The sequence below is a fragment of the Sapajus apella genome, unplaced genomic scaffold (genome assembly GCF_009761245.1).
Source record: "Sapajus apella isolate SASKATOON/1434 unplaced genomic scaffold, GSC_monkey_1.0 scaffold71, whole genome shotgun sequence".
NCBI lineage: Eukaryota > Metazoa > Chordata > Mammalia > Primates > Cebidae > Sapajus > Sapajus apella.
This window is the reverse complement of record NW_022437011.1, coordinates 7799875-7818591: the sequence shown is the minus strand read 5'-3', so window position 1 is coordinate 7818591 and position 18717 is coordinate 7799875. Positions and strand designations below refer to the sequence as shown.

Genomic DNA, 18717 nt, shown 5'->3' with positions numbered 1-18717 from the left:
GGCCGAGGCGGGCAGATCATGAGGTCAGGAGTTTGAGACCAGCCTGACCAACATGGCGAAACCCTGTCTCTACTAAGAATACAAAAATTAGCTGGGCGTGGTGGCACGCTCCTGTAGTCCCAGCTGCTTGGGAGGCTGAAACAGGAGAATCTCTTGAGACAGGGAGATCGAGGCTGCATTGAACTTTGTTTGCGCCACTGCATTCCAGCCTGGGTGACAAAGTAAGACCCTGTCTCAAAAAAAGTTTCTAATTTTAATCAAATTTATCACTCTTTTTCTCCTGTGATTAATGCTTTTTGTGTCATGTTTAAGAAATCTTTTCCTGGGCCGGGCGCGGTGGCTCAAGCCTGTAATCCCAGCACTTTGGGAGGCCGAGGCGGGTGGATCACGAGGTCAAGAGATCAAGACCATCCTGGTCAACATGGTGAAACCCCGTCTCTACTAAAAATACAAAAAATTAGCTGGGCATGGTGGCACGTGCCTGTAATCCCAGCTACTCAGGAGGCTGAGGCAGGAGAATTGCCTGAACCCAGGAGGCGGAGGTTGCAGTGAGCCGAGATCGCGCCATTGCACTCCAGCCTGGGTAACGAGCGAAACTCCATCCCAAAAAAAAAAAAAAAGAAATCATTTCCTAAATAAACATTTCTACATTATCTTCTTTTAGCTTTATTATTTTACCTTTCATATTTAGATTTACGGTCTACCCAGAATTGATTTTCTCTCTCATGTATGAGGTCGGGGTCAAGTTAACTTTTTCCATATGGATACCAGATTGTATCAGCGTTCATTTTTGAAAACACTGCCATTTCTCTGCTTTCTGTACCACCACCTTTTGTTCTAAATCATGATGGTTGTTTTTCTTTTCTGTCTGCCTGTTTTTGTGTGGGTGCCATACTATTTTATTTACTTTGGCTTTATGGTATTTGAAGTTTGGGATAGAGTACAGATCTCCCACAAAATAACACTGTCATTTGAGGAGATTCTGATACAGGTGATCCATGGTTGACATCTCTGCTCTAGAGATGCTGTGAGAGAGCTCCCAAATTCTTGCCTAGTATATTTACCTGTGTTTATAGTTATAAAAGCATATTATTAAAGGGAGCCATTCTGATACATAGTTGCACACATTGTTTATGCTTGCACATGTAAAAACAATTTCTGGTATTTTGTAATCTTTATGAGCACCAATGGTTTCAGAACAGTCCATCGTATGTATCCTGGTCCATTTTATATATTCATTTGCTGATATTTCTTTCTTAAAAATAATTCTACAAATATAGTAAAATGTTAATTATAGACTCTCAACGTTGGGCTGTATGTGTTCTTATACAGTTTATTTTCACTTTTCTGTAGTTTTGAGAATTTTTATAATATTGGAAAAAATGCTACAGAGAATACTTTATGGTATAAAATCCCTCCTCCCCTTTTGTATCTAGGATAGATTGTGGTAGATTTGATGAACCCTTTTTGGTAGTCTCAGATGTGAACTTTCTGAGTCAAAGAGCATGCATATTTTTAGAGCTCTTTGAAACACATTACTAAATAGATTTCCATAAGAAATTTTTATTCATTAACCTTCCCACTAGCAACATGCATGTTTCATAGCCTTTATCAGTATACTGTGTTGACATCAGCAGAAATATATATACATTTTATTTTAATCCTTATTTATTTTGAGATAGGGGTCTCACTGTGTTGTCCAGTCTGGCCTCAAACTTCTGGGCTCAAGTGATCCTCTCAACTCAGCCTCCTGAGTAGCTGGGACTTCAGGCATTAGTCACTGGCACCTGGCTCTTAAGCCTTATTTTGAACTTGCATTTCTAGTTAAGCTGATTATTTTTCTTTTTGGTTATTTGATTCTTTTTTTTTTTTTTTTGAGACGGAGTTTCACTCTTGTTACCCAGGCTGGAGTGAAATGGCGCAATCTCGGCTCACCGCAACCTCTGCCTCCTGGGCTCAGGCAATTCTCCTGCCTCAGCCTCCTGAGTAGCTGGGATTACAGGCACGCGCCACCATGCCCAGCTGATTTTTTGTATTTTTAGTAGAGACGGGGTTTCACCATGTAGACCAGGATGGTCTCGATCTCTTGACCTCGTGATCCACCCGCCTCGGCCTCCCAAAGTGCTGGGATTACAGGCGTGAGCCACCGCGCCCGGCCCCTGGTTATTTGATTCTTTATGAAATATATCCATTTACCTACTAGCATTTTATTGATAATCTAATCTGACAAAAAAGGGTGAGAAAATTCCTCTGGGAAAATGAGCAGATGACTAACAGGGGCAAATCTGAGAGAGAACAGAGAGGAGATAAGCCCTACCAAGAGTTAAAACATTATATAAAGCTTTAGTAGCAGACTGATGAAGTAAGTAGTTGGGAATTAGAAAGCTTTTTCAGAATTTGTTGTAAGATAAAGCAAAAGCTCACCAGAAATCACAAATTAAATGGTTAAGAGTATTCAATTTATAGATTTTTCCCCACACCATTCAATATACCACATTGTCAGTGGATTATAGTTAGATATTAAAAATGAAAAGAATATTTCTCAATAGGTAGGGAATCATCTAAATTTAGTAGAGATTGCAAATATTGCCAAGGAAAATAAAACAGGTTGCACCACATAAAAATTTAACTTTTATGATTTAATAGCAGCTCATAACCAACATGTAAAAATATAAGCAATAGTTTATTGAAGCAAAATATCAGAAAAAGTTCTAATATCCTAGTTAATGTTAAGACTCTTCGGGCGCGGTGGCTCACGCCTGTAATCCCAGCACTTTGGGAGGCTGAGGCGGGTGGATCACAAGGTCAAGAGATTGAGACCATCCTGGTCAACACGGTGAAACCCCGTCTCTACTAAAAATACAAAAAATTAGCTGGGCATGGTGGCGCGTGCCTGTAATCCTAGCTACTCAGGAGGCTGAGGCAGGAGAATTGCCTGAACCCAGGAGGCGGAGGTTGCAGTGAGCCGAGATCGCGCCATTGCACTCCAGCCTGGGTAACAAGAGTGAAACTCCGTCTCAAAAAAAAAAAAAAAAAAAAAAGACTCTTTAGGGAAACCATCATTTATCTTTTTACTTCGTGGTTTTTTTTTCTGCAGAAGCCAATAAATATTTTAAGTTTTAGCTCGCAGGAAACTACTAGAAATAAACTGATGATGGTTACACTCTTCTTTGGGCCATGTTTTGGCTTTTTTTCCTCCCCAGCTTTTTTTGATTTCAGAAATGAAGTTCCAAAAAACTTTAGTTGGTTTTTTTTTTTGTTTTTTTTTTTTTTTTCTTTTTGAGACAGGGTATCTTTCTGTCACCCAGGTGGGTGTGCAGTAGCACAATTACAGCTCACTGCAACTTCCAACTCCTGAGCTCACCAGTCCTCCTGCCCCAGCCTCCCAAGTAGCTAGGATTGCAGGTGTGCACCACCATGCCAGGCTGAATTTTAAATTTTTTGTAGAGATGGGATCTCACTATGTTGCCCAGGATGGTCTTGAACTCCTAGTTTCAAATGAACTTTTAGCCTCAGCTTCCCGACGTGCTGAAATTACAGGCATGAGCCACTGCACCTAGCTGGAAAAATCTTTATGAGTGTTGGTAAACACTTCCCAGGAGATGATTAGCATGAAGGCATTTAGAATTAAAAATAATCAATTCATTAGAAACTAGCATGATACTGGCAGTTAACAAAAATGTTTTTATATGTAGGAGGGGTTATGTCTGTCAAACCAAGAGGGCTTACTGTTGTCTGATAAAGTATTTACTTTGCTACTGAGAGATGTGACGATTGCTGAGTGAATGAATGGTAAATAATAGTCATTTGGAGGCCGGGCGCGGTGGCTCACGTCTGTAATCCCAGTACTTTGGGAGGCCGAGGCGGGTGGATCATGAGGTCAAGAGATCGAGACCATCCTGGTCAACATGGTGAAACCCCGTCTCTACTAAAAACTACAAAAAATTAGCTGGGCATGGTGGCGCGTGCCTGTAATCCCAGCTGAGGCAGGAGAATTGCCTGAACCCAGGAGGCAGAGGTTGCGGTGAGCCGAGATCGCGCCATTGCACTCCAGCCTGGGTAACAAGAGCGAAACTCTGTCTCCAAAAAAAAAAAAAATAATAATAATAATAATAATAGTCATTTGGTTTCCTATAGTGCATCCTAATAATACTAAGTTGATAGTGTTTGTTCTGCATGTTGATTAGAGATTGTATTGCCACATTTTGGAGGGTCTTTATAAAACTAATTTACATTTTTTAAATGACGAGGTAGCTACAGGTGTGGTGTTCAGGTCAAGAAGGCAGGGTAACTCCTCCCTGTGGCTAAGTGTTGGCTCTGATGATGTGCTTAGGCACACAGTGCCATTTAGACATACTTTATGTCTTATCTGATAAATGATTTTTTAAAATTACCTATATTCATGAACAGCTAATAACTACTGTTCACTTAAATCCAGTACTAGTAATTTTCCCTCCAGCTTTGGGAATCAATCAGTTATTCTACAAGTGAGCACCAGAGAAAGTAGTTGTCCCCCTCTTACCCCCATAAGTGTATATATTTGGGGATCTTTTTGTGTGAGTAATCGTTTCTTTAGAAAATTACATTCATCTTCTCTGAGAGGTGCTCATGCTGTGGTGTGTGCATTGTTTTTAGTCACTTTTTTGTTGTTTTAGAAGACAGTAGAGTGTCTTTGTTAATAGCAGGGGATTTGGGGTCCCCAACTCAGGGCTGTATGTATTTGGTCAAGTTAATTAACATTTTTGAGCTTCACTTTTGTGGAAAGGGGGAAATAATTGTAACTCCTTAGATATTGAAAGTTATTAAATGAGATAAATGCATGTCATGCTCGTAGCCCATAATGAATATTAAATGAATACTAGCTTTTAAATTCTTGGTCTTGTTAGTGATATGTTTTTCCAAATTTATTTTCTTTGGTTGATATTTGAAAGCTTTACTAACCAGATTCAGAAAATATTTCCAACTTGATATGTAACCAAGAATACAACACTTAGTGGGTGCTCTCCTGGTTGTGTCAAGGTAATGCAAATGTGGCAGATTTCAGCACATTTTATAGTTATTGAGTATTGAAATGTTTATAGTTAATTTCTTTCTTTGATTACAGCACTCATATATCTCCCATCAGCATCCTACCAGCCTCTACAGAGTAAGTAGTATATTTATAGAAGACAAATTTTTAAGATTTTAAAATACTACTAAGCTGTAGAAATGAAAATAATGTACTTATTGTGCTCACTTTAGGGGAAAGACTGTTTACAGGCAGTAAACAAGTTAGTATTTTATGTACTGAAATAGGAACAAGTGAAGAAGAAACCTGTTGCATTAATATACAAAATAAAGATGAACTTTCTTCAGATGATTATTTTTTGGATCCTCTGAAATAGTTGAAAAATGTTCATGGAAGTATAAGTTTTTAAAAAGTTGACCTAAAACGTGTGAGCAATACTCATGGTTCTTTCATTTAGCTGAATGTTAGTAGATTATTTTGCTTTATAAGTATAGCTTTGAAAAGTCTTATTTTAGTGGTTTTCTGTATAGTGAGGAGTGAATTATAGGGACAACCAATCTTTCCTATCCCAGTAACAATTGAGACATTATGGTTGATTTGTATACGATTGTTGTCTGGGTAAATTTTACTTTTTTTTTTTTGAGACGGAGTGTCACTCATGTTACCCAGGCTGGAGTGCAATGGCATGATCTTGGCTCACCGCAGCCTCCGCCTCCTGGGTTCAGGCAATTCTCCTGCCTCAGCCTCCTGAGTAGCTAGGATTACAGGCACGTACCACCATGCCCAGCTAATTTTTTGTATTTTTAGTAGAGACGGGGTTTCACCATGTTGACCAGGATGGTCTCGATCTCTTGACCTCGTGATCCACCCGCCTCGGCCTCCCAAAGTGCTCGGATTACAAAATTTTACTTTTAAAACTTAAGCCAGTATCATGTATTCCTTTTATGTGTTTCTTTTTATACTTCGGTTTACCATTTAAATATCATAATAGTTTTACTGGTCAAAGGTTTCAGCGTTTATGTCTGTGTGACCAGATATTCCGTTAGAGTGACTGCTTCTTACCAAACTGTGTTATGTTTTGTAGTATTTTAGAAAGAACAATTAGAGCAGCTGTGGAACAGCACCTTTTTGATCTGCAGAGCAGCATAGATCATGATCTTAAGAATTTACAACAGCAAAATGTGGTGTATAATAACGAAGCAGAAAGTATTCATTGTGATGGGGAAGGATCTGATAACCAGTAAGAAACATTTTACTGTTGTTTATTAAATGTTATAAAATAGCTTTATCTTAAAAAACTGTATTTCTACTTAAATAACAGGGCCTCATCTTTCTTGGAGATTTCTGAAAGTCATTGTGAAAAGTGACTGTGTTTATATACTTGCATATACATCTATAATTAACACTGAAAAATCTCCTGACTTTTTTCATAATGTTTTATTAAGTCCAATACAGGTTTGTTTGGTTTTTGTTTTTTTTTTCCCTGAACATCACATGAAGTAACAAGCTTACCTTTAGGAATTATGTTGTATGAAAAATAACTTAAAAAAATTAGACTCTGCAAGAGATGGTCACATTTTGAGAGGCATTCAGTGATTTAGGCAGACAGTTACAGGAGCAGCAGATTGATATCACTATAGTGCATATGATCATTGAGTGAAAAGGTGGGCAGAGTCATCCTTTGCTATTTAAATGGTTATCCCTTGCCACCAGTCTCTCCCCTCCCCACATGTTTTTGTTAGGTTAGCTTTTAATACATGTTGAACAAATTCAGAATCTGAAATGCTCCCTAATCCAAAAGTCCAAAATCTGAAATGCTCCCAAATCCAAAACTTTGAGCACTGACATGATACTCAAAAGAAGTGCTCATGTGAGCATTTTGGAGTTTGGATTTTCAGATTAGTGATGCTAATCTGGTACCTCTCCTTGGGATGTTGTGAGGGACCTTGTTTGTTATGCACTCTGAAAATTTTCATAAGCAAATGAGTGGCTTTTAAGATAATTTATGAGCCAGTTGCTAACTGGCAAATATTCCAAAATCTGAAAACAAACAAACAAAAAACCCCAAATCTGAAGCACTTCTGGTCCCAAGCATTTCTGACAAGGAATACCTAACCTGTATTTAACCTTTATTAGTTAAAGGTACCTCTAAGACTTGATGTTACTCCACTCTTCATCTGACCTGTTACCTTTAAATGAAGGAAAGCCTCTCTTTGTTTTCTATTACTTTAGCCCAGTACTTCAGGATACCTGTGTACCTCCCTCAGAGACCATGGTGCAATGATTTCATGTCTTTCATATATCACTGTTTTTGGCGGGGGGACAGTTGATAAAGATGTACCCAAATCTAGAATATTCAGAGGAAGGTAAAAAACAAAAAACATGATTGAGGAGTGATTTTTTTTTTAAGACAGTTTTTAAAAGGGCTAACTAGAATAGCTATCAAATATGAAATGAAACTGAAAAATGTAAATGTATGTGAAAACCAGTGGTGGGAATGTTTATTTTTGGAATTCCATGTAGTATAATTGCAAGTGTGTCATGGGTGGCACTGCCAGCCAGTGCAGCTCTATTTGATGGCTTTGGTTTGTGTACTTTGAAGGCATGATTAGAATATATACAACTCGGAAAAGGCAACAGAGTAAGAAAAGAAAAAAATTAAAAACGAAAAAATGTATGCAATTGGATCTATTGGAATTATTTGGACAGAATATGAAGGGGAAAAAAGCAGTATGTAAAAGTTAGAAATAGTGGGAAAATGGCCGGGCACGGTGGCTCACGCCTGTAATCCCAGCACTTTGGGAGGCCGAGGCGGGTGGATCATGAGGTCAAGAGATCGAGACCATCCTGGTCAACACGGTGAAACCCCATCTCTACTAAAACTACAAAACATTAGCTGGGCATGGTGGTGTGTGCCTGTAGTCCCAGCTACTCAGGAGGCTGAGGCAGGAGAATTGCCTGAACCCAGGAGGCGGAGGTTGCGGTGAGCCGAGATCGTGCCATTGCACTCCAGCCTGGGTAACAGGAGCGAAACTCTGTCTCAAAAAAAAAAAAAAAAAAAAGAAATAGTGGGAAAATGTTTCAAAGGATGTAAGCAGATTTCTTGGAGTTTGTCCTTAGCTTAGCTAGGGATCCTGCAAACCTATACCCATTGGTCAGATAATATTCTTATTTTCATCACTGGGAAATACATGTTCTATCGAGGGAAGTGGTACCATCTTTGGAAACAAAAACTGCAGTGTTTTGTATATTCAAAACTGTGTAAGATGACAACTCTGCAGCAGGTAGCTATTTCTGTTTTACTTGATAAGGTGTTAGACATTGTAGTGTCTAGTACTGGACTTGTATTTGAACAGGACAGATGGGTCATTATGGTGTGAGACTGTGTATTTGCAAGGGAAATGACTATTTTGCACATAAATTATTTTAAAAGCCATTAATTCGGGTATGAAAATTTTTAGAGGGGGTAACAAACAAGATCCCTCATAACATCCCAAGGAGACAAAAACTTAGCAGATTTAATAATCTAATTTAGCAAGACAAAAAAAGTGGATTTTTGTGAAAAGTACACATTTTTTTAACAAGTGAAAGTTTCAGATCATTGTTGATATTTACTTATTTTAAAGTAAAGGCATTACCTAGTCAACATTTGGCCTGATCTAATTTTTTAAACTTCATCTCTAGGGTTAATATTGCTGATGATATTATTAATGCCAGTGAAAGTAACAGAGACTGTTCAGAACCTGTGGCTAGCACTAATTTAGACAATGAAGTTATGCAGCAAGATTGTGTATTTGAGAATGAAGAAAATAACCAGGTAAGGAATGTCAAAAATGTGTGTTAGGTGCGTTCGATGTATAACTTTGATTGTTTTATGTGTTCCTTTGATGTCAGTATTTCGCCAGATATAGTTCAGTATTTTGCTGGCACACTTAATTTTCTCAATTATAAATCCCCAAGAATATACATTTCCTCAGAGTTTAGGAAACATCACTGGTAGAAAAGTTTAAAATAACTTATTTTAAGTTATTTTCCTAGAAAGAAATTATTATGTCAGCTGAGGTGGGTAGGTGGTATTATGGTTGACTTTTGTTATTTTTAAGACAGCTTCTGTATTTCTTACGAGTTTTGGTGAAGACCATGGTATGGGGGAGAACCTATAATATAATATTTTCATATAGCTCTTAGGATGGGATAGACCCCTGTAACAAAATACTGGTTAACAAGAGAAAAGCAAGTATTAAGATATGTATACCTCATGTACACATTGGAGATACTTGGGGGAAGTGAGTAAATCTCTCAGAGGTGGCTTAAATACCATCATGCCCCGAAACAAAGGAAAGAAGGATGTTGGAGAGATCTACTTGTAATAAGATGGCCAGGAAAAGCACCGTAAGCAAAGTAAAGGTTTGCTCCAGAGATTGATAGTTTTAGAGTCAGAGAGGAGACACCTGTAGAAATGGAGATTTCTACTGCAGGTGAAAATTTCTTTTATGAAAGAGTAACTTCTCTGTATTATCCTATTTTTCTATTTCTGAAAATAATCAGCTCAAAATAATTCTTATGCCAAAGAGGCATAATTTGGTGTGGCATGTTCTGAACCCCCACTGTTGGCATCCTTTCATGATTAGCAAGAACCTATGAACATTGTTGTAATGATGACTAAATTATTGTCACTGTCACATTTGTTAGTGGTAATATTTTTTTAAAAAATAATTGCCATTAAAAATAAAAAGCATCTTTCTAAGACATGTTCAAAATGTAATTTTGATATTACTTTTAAAAATAAGATGCTAAATTAATTCATAAAGTGAGTTTCTTCAGTATATTTTCATTCTAAACCATATACTAAAGTAGGACTAAAGGGGAATTTAGAGTAAGTAGACTTAGGTTTGTATTTTGCCTTTGCTTAATATCCATGTGACTTTGGCCAAGTCACCTGACTTCTCAACTGCATTTTGCCTTTCTCTAAACTGCATTAGAGGATTATGATTAAAAAATGTGAACATGCTATAAAATTATTTTATAAACTAGAAAGACATTTCAAAGAAGTTGCCACCTGTTAGTTTCACAGACTTGGGTATGTTAGATTAACAGCTTTTTAGTTATTGCTTCTACAGTCCTCTTGCCTTTTCCTGGATTATAAATTTCTGCCTGTCTACTGAGTCATTCCCATCTGTGTAAAACATTCATACTGTTATTTCTTCCAAGTTCAGAAAAAAACCCTCTCTCAACTCCCTCCATCCCATTCTAGCTACATACACCCTGATTTCTCTGCTTCCCTTTATAAATAGAATTGCTAGAAGAATTGTCTGTGTCTATTTTAACTCTTCTCCCATTCTCCCTTAAATTCACTGACAGCTTTCCTTTCCTCCAACCATTCATTCCTCTGAAATTGCTCTTGCAAGTTACCAGTGATGTCTACTGAATGTTTTACTTTGCCTTATAGCAAAGTTTGATTCGGTTAATTACTCCCACTACCTTGATATACTTTTTTCACCTGGCATTCAGGATTTCTCACTCTGTTGTTTTCTTTTCCTACACTGGCTGTTCTTTTTCGGTCTCTTCTGCTGATTGCTCATCTTCTGAATCTCTTATATTTGGAATGGCCCAGGGCCCAGTTCTCAGATCGCTTATTTTTATTTACTTCCTCAGTAATCCTGTTTAGTCTAATGGCTCTTACTACCAGCTATATGCTACTGATTCCCAAATTTGTATCTCCAGTCCAGACCTGTTTTGGAACTTTACATTCCTATATCCAACTAGTCCACTCAACATTTCCACTGGTATATTTTTACCAAGCATCTGTTGAATAGGAAAGATTTCATTCGTCACTCATCACTAGTTTCATAGCCGAGGCACCTGTAACAGAAGACATTAACAAGAAAAAAGCATGCACATTTATTTAAGTTTTATGTGACATGAGCACCTTCAGAAATCAAGACTCAAACAGAGACACCTGTGTATTTTAATGCTTTGGTTTGATGAAAAGTAGACAGTAGTGCAGAAGAATAATTAGACAAAGAGGATGTGATCTCATTGTAATAAATGAAGGGTGGCTAATTTATCAAGGCCTGTTTGTTCAGATTCTTTTCTGTGTCCCTGTGTATTCAGAGATAAGGGCGTTCCTTTCGTCCAGGTATAGGATAGATACTTCTGGAATGAAGGTTTTATGACTTACTTCAGAAAAGAAGTCAGACTACTTTTTACTGTTTCTGCTGCCACCCTGCAGGTCCAAACTGCCATCATCTCACCTGCATTAATATTGCTTCCTAATTAATCTCCTCATCTTTGTTTCCTGATGGTGTATTCTCCACATACAGCCAGAATGATCCTTTTAAGAGGAAAATTAGATAATGTTACTTCCTAGAACCTTCCATTGCCATCTAGTTATCAAAATATAGCTGTAGGCACTACAGAATATTGGCTGTGATAGTCAGGTTTGAGACAGCTAAATCTTAAGTCCTATCTGGATTTCTATTTGCGTGGATATCTCCTTAGCTCACATTCTTACTATTCTTGCAGATATTTCCTCAATTTTATCAAATCTTATCACTCTCTGTGTATTAGCAGGCCCTCCCACTTACCCACCTACTCCAGCCTCTGAATTTTTTTGTCTTTTTTCCCTGCTTCCTATCCCCTCCCCACTTTCCCCCCCCAAGATGGAGTCTTGCTCTCCTGCCCAGGCTGGAGTGCAGTGGCATAGTCTTGGCTCATTACAGCCTCTGCCTCCCGGGTTCAAGCAGTTCTCCTGCCTCAGCCTCCCAGGTAGCTGGGATTATAGGCCTCTGCCACCACGCCTGGCTAATTTTTGTGTTTTTAGTAAAGACAGGGTTTCACCATGTTGGCCAAGCTGGTCTTGAACTCCTGACCTCAAGTGATCTGTGTGCCTCAGCCTTCCAAAGTGCTGGGATTATAGGCGTAAGCCACTGCACCTGGCACCCTCCTCACTTTTGATAGTGTTATAATTATTTTATGTATCTTTTAATTTTTATTTTTAGAGACAAGGTCTCACTCTTGCCCAGGTTGGAGTGCAGTGATGTGATCATACTCACTATAACCTTAAACTCCTGGCCTCAAGCCATTTTTCTCACCGTATGTTCTAGAGTGTTGGGATTACATGCATCAGCCACTGTGCCCAGCCATATCTACTTGTCTGTTTATTGTCTCTCTCCCACCATTCGATTAAAATCTCATGGGACCACTCACAGTAGCTCATGCCTGTAATCCAAGCACTTTGGGAGGTCACAGCGAGAACATCACTTGAGCCTGGGAGTTTGAGACCTGCCTGTGCAACATAAGGAGAACCTGTCTGTACAAAAATAATAAAAAATATTAACCAGGTGAAATGATGCTCTCCTGTGGTCCCAGCTACTTGAGAGGCTGAGGTGGGAAGATCACCTGAGCCCAGGAGGTAAGGCTGCAGTGAGTGGTGATCACACTACTGCAGTTCAGCCTGGGTGACACAGTGAGAACTTGTCTTTGAAAACAAAACAAAACAAAACAAAAACAAACAACAAAAAAAAAACAATGAGGGCCGAGATTTTTGTCTCTTTTGTTCTTTATTACATCCCTATTATCTAGATGCATCGTAGGTGTTCATTAAGCATTCGTTGAATGTAAGACCACAATGGCATCTGGCACATAGTAAGCAACTCAGTAAATAATTTGTTGAATGAAATTGGTGTATCAGGCTGGGCATGGCGGCTTACTCCTATAATCCCGGCACCTTGGGAGGCTGAGGAAGGTGGATCGCTTGACCCCAGGAGTTTGAGACCAGCCTGGGCAACATGGTGTCTCTACAAAAATTAAAAATTAGCTAGGCATGGTGGCATACACCTGTAGTCCCAGCTATTTGGGAGGCTTAGGTGGGAGGATCACTTGAGCCTGGGAGGTAGAGGTTGCAAGGTTGTAGTGAGCTGAGATCATGCCACTGCACTGCAGCCTGGGTGACAGAGTGAGACCCTGTGTCCCCCCACCTCCCCCCCCCCCAAAAAAAAATTAGTGTATCAGTTACTTTGTAAAGAGAACAGGAATTCTTTCTAAAATTGGTTTTAGGAAACCTTTTTGAATGATGGGTTCTTGGCCTTGAAAAGCCTGTTTTTTTCACCATTTTTCCCCCCCAGCTAAGAAGCTCAATGATTTTTCTTCTTATTAGGATAAGTTAGTTCAGTTGGGCAATACACAATTCTTGTTAACTTGGACAGTACAAGCAAAAACACCCGATTTAAATTTCAGTGACTTGATAATCTAGGTTTTACATGTACATAGTTTCTAATATGGAATATAGCTAGTGCTGTTAGGGCACTATAGTCTTGCAGAAGAGAGGACAGAACTTCTGGCCAGGGTAGTTATGGAAGGTCTTGGAGCAAGGGGGATTTTGAATTTGGCCTTTCATAGGGTTGAATTTGGTTCAAGATTTGTGAGACTAAAATGAATAGTATAAGTAAAGATTACAGGGAAATGTTGAATGTTAATGAAGCAGAGCTACTTGTAGAGCTCAGGGTATTGTGGGAGGATATATAATAGAAGATAATTCTGGAAATAGTGGTAGATTCGAGTCATGCATAGAACCTGGAATACTATGCTAAGAATTGTGGATTTCCTCAGTAGAAGGAAAATATGGAAAACTTTGAAGCAGAAGGAATGATGTACCCAGATCTGTATTTTAGGAAGAAGATTTTTTTAGTAGTCATAAATAGTTTGTAGGAAATATTGGGGGTTAAGACAACAGTTAGTGGGCTTTTTGCACTATATTTGGTGAGCACTTAAAATGTCTGCGCTGGTGGGCATGGTGGCTCACATCTGTAATCCTGGCACTTTGGAAGGCCGAGGTGGGCGGATCACTTGAGGTCAGGAGTTCAAGATCAGCCTGACCAACATGGTGAAACCCCATCTCTACCAAAAAATTAAAAAATTAGCCCAGGTGTGGTGGTATATGCCTGTAGTCCCAGCTATTCGGGAGGCTGAGGTGGAAGAATCTCTTGAACCTGGGAGGAAGAGGTTGCAGTGAGCTGAGATTGTGCACTCCAGCCTGGGCAAAAGAGTGAGACTCTCTTTAAAAAAAAAAAAGTCTGAACTCTGGGACCCAGGGAAGGAAAGAAGGAAGAATAGAGAACATTCCAAAGGGGAAAATGATTAAGATTTAGGCGCAAACTGGGTTAAGAAACACAGACACTAAGGTATTGGAAAAGAGGTCAGTGTTGGAGAACTGGTGGTTCATATGAAGCAGATGTTTGGGTCTTGAGTTGTGGCTGGTGGTGGGGGCTCATTTGCTTATGAGTGAATGGAATTGCCAAAGCAGTGACTTCAATAAGAGAATGAGTGGGGATTGAAGAAACCTGAGGGGAACCTCTGTATTTTAGCACTTTGGAGGAAAAAACAGCCATGGCCATAGAAACTGGGAATGTCAAAGAGGATGAGATTTTTCCTAAGTTTGAAAGTTGGTCAAAATAGAGAGTTAAAAGGAGAAAAAAGGTGATGGGAGGTAAAGGTACAAAAATAAGAAGGGGAAGTTTAATTTTATTTGCTTGCTAGGGGGGTTAAAAGTCTAATCAAATGGCTTTTTTTTTCTTTGCCTTTGCTGTTGAGCAAAAAATTTAAAATAAATGTTTTAAACAATACAAATTATTTAATATATTTTTAAATACATTATTTAAAACATTTTTTAAACAATATAAACAATATATTTAATGCTGGTGAGGGTTTGGTTAAGATAAGCAGTCTCATACAGACGTCAGAAGTATAAATTACTGTAAATTTCCTGGAAAACACATTGGCAGAATAAAAAACCTTAAACCAGAAATTTCAAAACCCAGGACTGTGTCCTAAGGAAATACATACAAATCAGAGGTGTATGCAAATATTTTTCTATTAAAATTCTTATTGGGGGTTTATTTGCAGGAAAAAAAAATGAGAAACACAAAAAGTACTCAATGGAAAATGATTCGATAAATCATAGTATATCCATATAATAGGATATTGTTGAGTCATTTAGAATTGTTTTAAAGGGCCAAGTAATAGTCACGAGTAAAGTTATTTTGAAAAACAAAAAACAAAAACAAAGTATAGATTACTAAAGCTAATGAAGTCCCAATTTCTTTGCATGCACTGTACATGTGTGTGTGTGACACATAGTCAAAAGGCCAAGAAGTGTAACAAAACATTTACAGTGACCTTCTGGATGATAGATTGTGAATGATTTTGCTTTTCTTCATATGTTCTTATATTTAGGTTTCCAACAGTTTCTCTGATTTATAATCAAATAATTTAAGCAAATAATTAATTCCAATTAAAATTTATTGTATTTTGTGATAGAAATTATTGGTAAAGAAAGAGGAGCTTTGGTAGGTAGAGGATTTCATGGTTAAGAATGAGTACCAGGTGAGTAGATAGAAGCTGCGGTGTGTGGAAAGCCTTTTGGACAAGTTTTGCATTGAAAATGAAAGAGGAGAGTTGAGCAGTCTGGTTGTGGAAGAGATATCTGCCTATGCGCCTCTACTTTCTTGATACAGGATGGAGATTTGAGCATGTCAGTAGGAATCAGTAACTAGATAGGGAGAGACTGAAAAATGTCAGAAGAAAACTCCAGGGTAATTAGGGGAACACTGCATAGAGGGGGTTGGGGATAAGAGATGGGAGGAAGATGATTCAAGGTGCAGGTTAAGTGACTATTTCTAAATAGGAAAAGCTACTTTTAATCTTCAGTAAAAGGGGATATATAGATTTTTTTTTTTTTTTTTTTTGAGACAGAGTCTTGCTCTTTCGCCCAGGCTGTAGTGCAGTGGCACGATCTCGGCTCACAGCATCCTCTGCCGCCTGAGTTCAAGCGATTCCCCTGTCTCAGCCTCCTGAGTAGCTGGGACTACGGGCGTGTGCAACCATGCTCTGCTATTTTTTTGTTTTTTTGGTTTTTTTCTGTATTTTAGTTTTTTTTCTGTATTTTAGTAGAGATGGGGTTTTACCATGTTGGCCAGGATGATCTCAATTTCCGGACCTCTTGATCCGCCTGCCTCAGCCTCCCAAAGTGCTGGGATTACAGGCATAAGCCAACATGCCCCGCCTATAGAATATTTTTTAGGTGAGAGGTGTTTTAGGGACTTAATTCACATAGCTTTGACCATTTTAAAATGAAATGCATTTGCAGAGGGTGAGGAGACAGGAATTGGGTTTGAATCTGAAGAAAATAGGTATAGTTTTGCAAGAGTCTCTGTGGAGAGAAAGCAAATAGAACTGAGTCAGCAGATATTTTGAGAACCAGTGGAGGTCTAGCTGAAGTTTGATGACATGAATTTGTAGTGAGCCAGCTAGGAAGGTACATAAGTGACACATTTTCTTGTAGCATCTGTCTGTCTGGAGGACAGAAAGCTGGTCATAAACTAGACCACATTGGTAAGGGCATTGACTAAATAACTTTGAAATAGTTAACCAGGGTACAGAGTGCACGTTGGGTGGATTAGAAACTTAGGATGAACTTTTCAAGCTGTGACAGTAAGGTGAAGACATTGCAAAAGAGGGGAATATAAGTTGGACAGGATGTATGAGTTTCAAGTGTATGTATGGCATGATTCAAGTGGCTTTGGTAGAAAGCAACTCGTGCCTAGGAAAGTTTAAGGCAAGATAGAGTAGGAGTCAGCAAACTTTTTGTGTAAAGGCCCTAGTCAGTAAATATTTTAGGTGTTGTGGGCATACAGTCTCTGCCACAACTACTTAACTCTGCTGGTGTAACATGAAAGCAGCCAGAAAAAAAATGTAAGAAATGAGCATGGCTGTGTTCCAATAAAATTTAATTTATGGACACTGAAATTGAATTTCTTGTCATTTCACTTCACAGAATATCATTATACTTTTGATTCTCCCTCCTACCCTCAATCATTTAAAATGTAGAAACCATTCTTAGTTGAGCAACTGCAAAAACTGGCAACAGGTTGGTTTTGTCTAATATGCTATAGTTAGTTGCCAACCCTTGGGCTATAATATTGTAAGGAGATCAAGATTTCAGATATAAAAAATAATGTTGGAGATTTTTTTCTCTCTGAAACTGACTTGCAGTGTAAGGAAATCAGATTGCCTTTTAACATTTCAAAGCTGATAAATCAAATAATCTCAAGAGTACTAGGTGCTACATAAACCACAGTCCTACAATGTATTGGTTAGCCAGGCTGAAATTAATCTTATGGAATCTTTTTGGCTATTTGTTTGAGATGGAGTCTCACTTTGTCACCCAGGCTGCAGTGCAATGGCACGATCTCAGCTCACTGCAACCTCCACCTCCTGTATTCAAGTGAGTCTCATGCCCCAGCCTCCCAAGTAGCCGGGATTACAAGTGTGTGCCACCACACCCAGCTAATTTTTGTAGGTTTTTTTTTTTTTTTTAAAGTAGAAACAGGGTTTCACCATATTGGCTAGGTTTGTCTCGAGCTCCTGACCTCAGGTGATTCACCTGCCTTGGCCTCCGAGAGTGCTGGGATTACAGGCATGAGCCACTGCCCCCAAACAGGAGTCTTTAGTGATTAAATGCCTTATGTGTGGATACTTGATTTTTTTGTCCTACAAAGTTTTAACATATTTTTATTTGTTTTTTGAAAAGAGAGAGATTCAGTTAAACATTTAAATATTACCAGAGGATATATAGAAAAGTGTCACCCCTTCTCTTCTTGTCTATCCATATTTAATTCCCCTCCCTGATGTGGGATATAATAAAACTATAAAAGAAAGCACTGTCTTGTCCTAAAAATTGCTGCAGTGAATATCCTGGCACATAGGCCATTTCATCTATGCAAACCTATTTTAGGATAAGTTTATAGAAGTAGAATTTGGGGTCATAAAGTATATGCATTTGTGATTTTATTATATATTGTCAAATTGCCGACTCTTGAACCAAGTTTATGCTTTCACGAGCAATGCATAGGAATACCTATTTGACTGTGCCTTATCACTGCAGAATTTTTACTACAACCTGGTAAGTGAAACATATATGTTGTGACTTTCTTTTACATTGACATTTTAATAGAAATGTTACAGGGTCTTGCTCTGATCATACAGTGGCATGATCACAGCTCACTTCAGTCTCAACCTCCCAGGCTCAAGCAATCCTCCCACCTCACCTTACCAAGCAGGTGCATGCCATCACACCTGGTTAATTTTTAATTTATTTGTAAAGGAGTCTCGCTTTGTTGCCTGGGCTGGTCTTGAACTCCTGGCTTCAAGCGATTCTCCCACCTCAGCTTCTGAAAATGCTGGGATTACAGGTGTGAGCCACCATGATGGGTCTCATCTTTTCTGTTTCCAGTTGTCCATATCTGCATTTTTCTGTAGGGTTGTTGCTATTTTTCCTTTTGGTTTATGCATGTCTTTTATTTATTAAGGAAATATACCCCCTTTCTTTTTTTTTTCAGCCCCTCCAAAGCAGAAGAAAATACCTCCTTTCTTATGATGAGTTACAAATATTTGTTTACAGTTTGTCTTTTACTTAAAGTCATTTTTGACAGGATTAAACTTTTTTTTGTTTTGTTTCGTTTTGTTTAGATTTTAATGTCATAGTTAGGAAGGTGTTCCCTATTCTGAGATTATAAACTAATTTTCTTCTTTTAAAGAAATACTTCTGTGGTTTCATTTTCTACATTTGAATATTTGACCCATTTGGAATTTATCATGGTGTAAGATGTGAAGAGTGGATTCAACTGTTTTCCCTATATGTTTACCTAGAT

At 38.4% G+C, this 18717-nt stretch overlaps 1 protein-coding gene across 8 annotated transcripts in view; it reads left to right on the top strand.

Annotated features, from left to right (window-relative positions):
* Positions 1–18717, top strand: part of FAM13B (family with sequence similarity 13 member B) — a 120143-nt gene that overhangs the window by 72053 nt on the left and 29373 nt on the right. For 7 of the 8 annotated variants that reach the window (XM_032250362.1, XM_032250363.1, XM_032250367.1 and 4 more), the window contains 3 exons: positions 5105–5146; positions 6093–6248; positions 8693–8825. In XM_032250362.1, the coding sequence (XP_032106253.1) occupies positions 5105–5146; positions 6093–6248; positions 8693–8825 (331 nt within the window). The remainder of the gene's footprint in view (positions 1–5104; positions 5147–6092; positions 6249–8692; positions 8826–18717) is intronic. The other variant, XM_032250366.1, reaches the window with a different exon arrangement.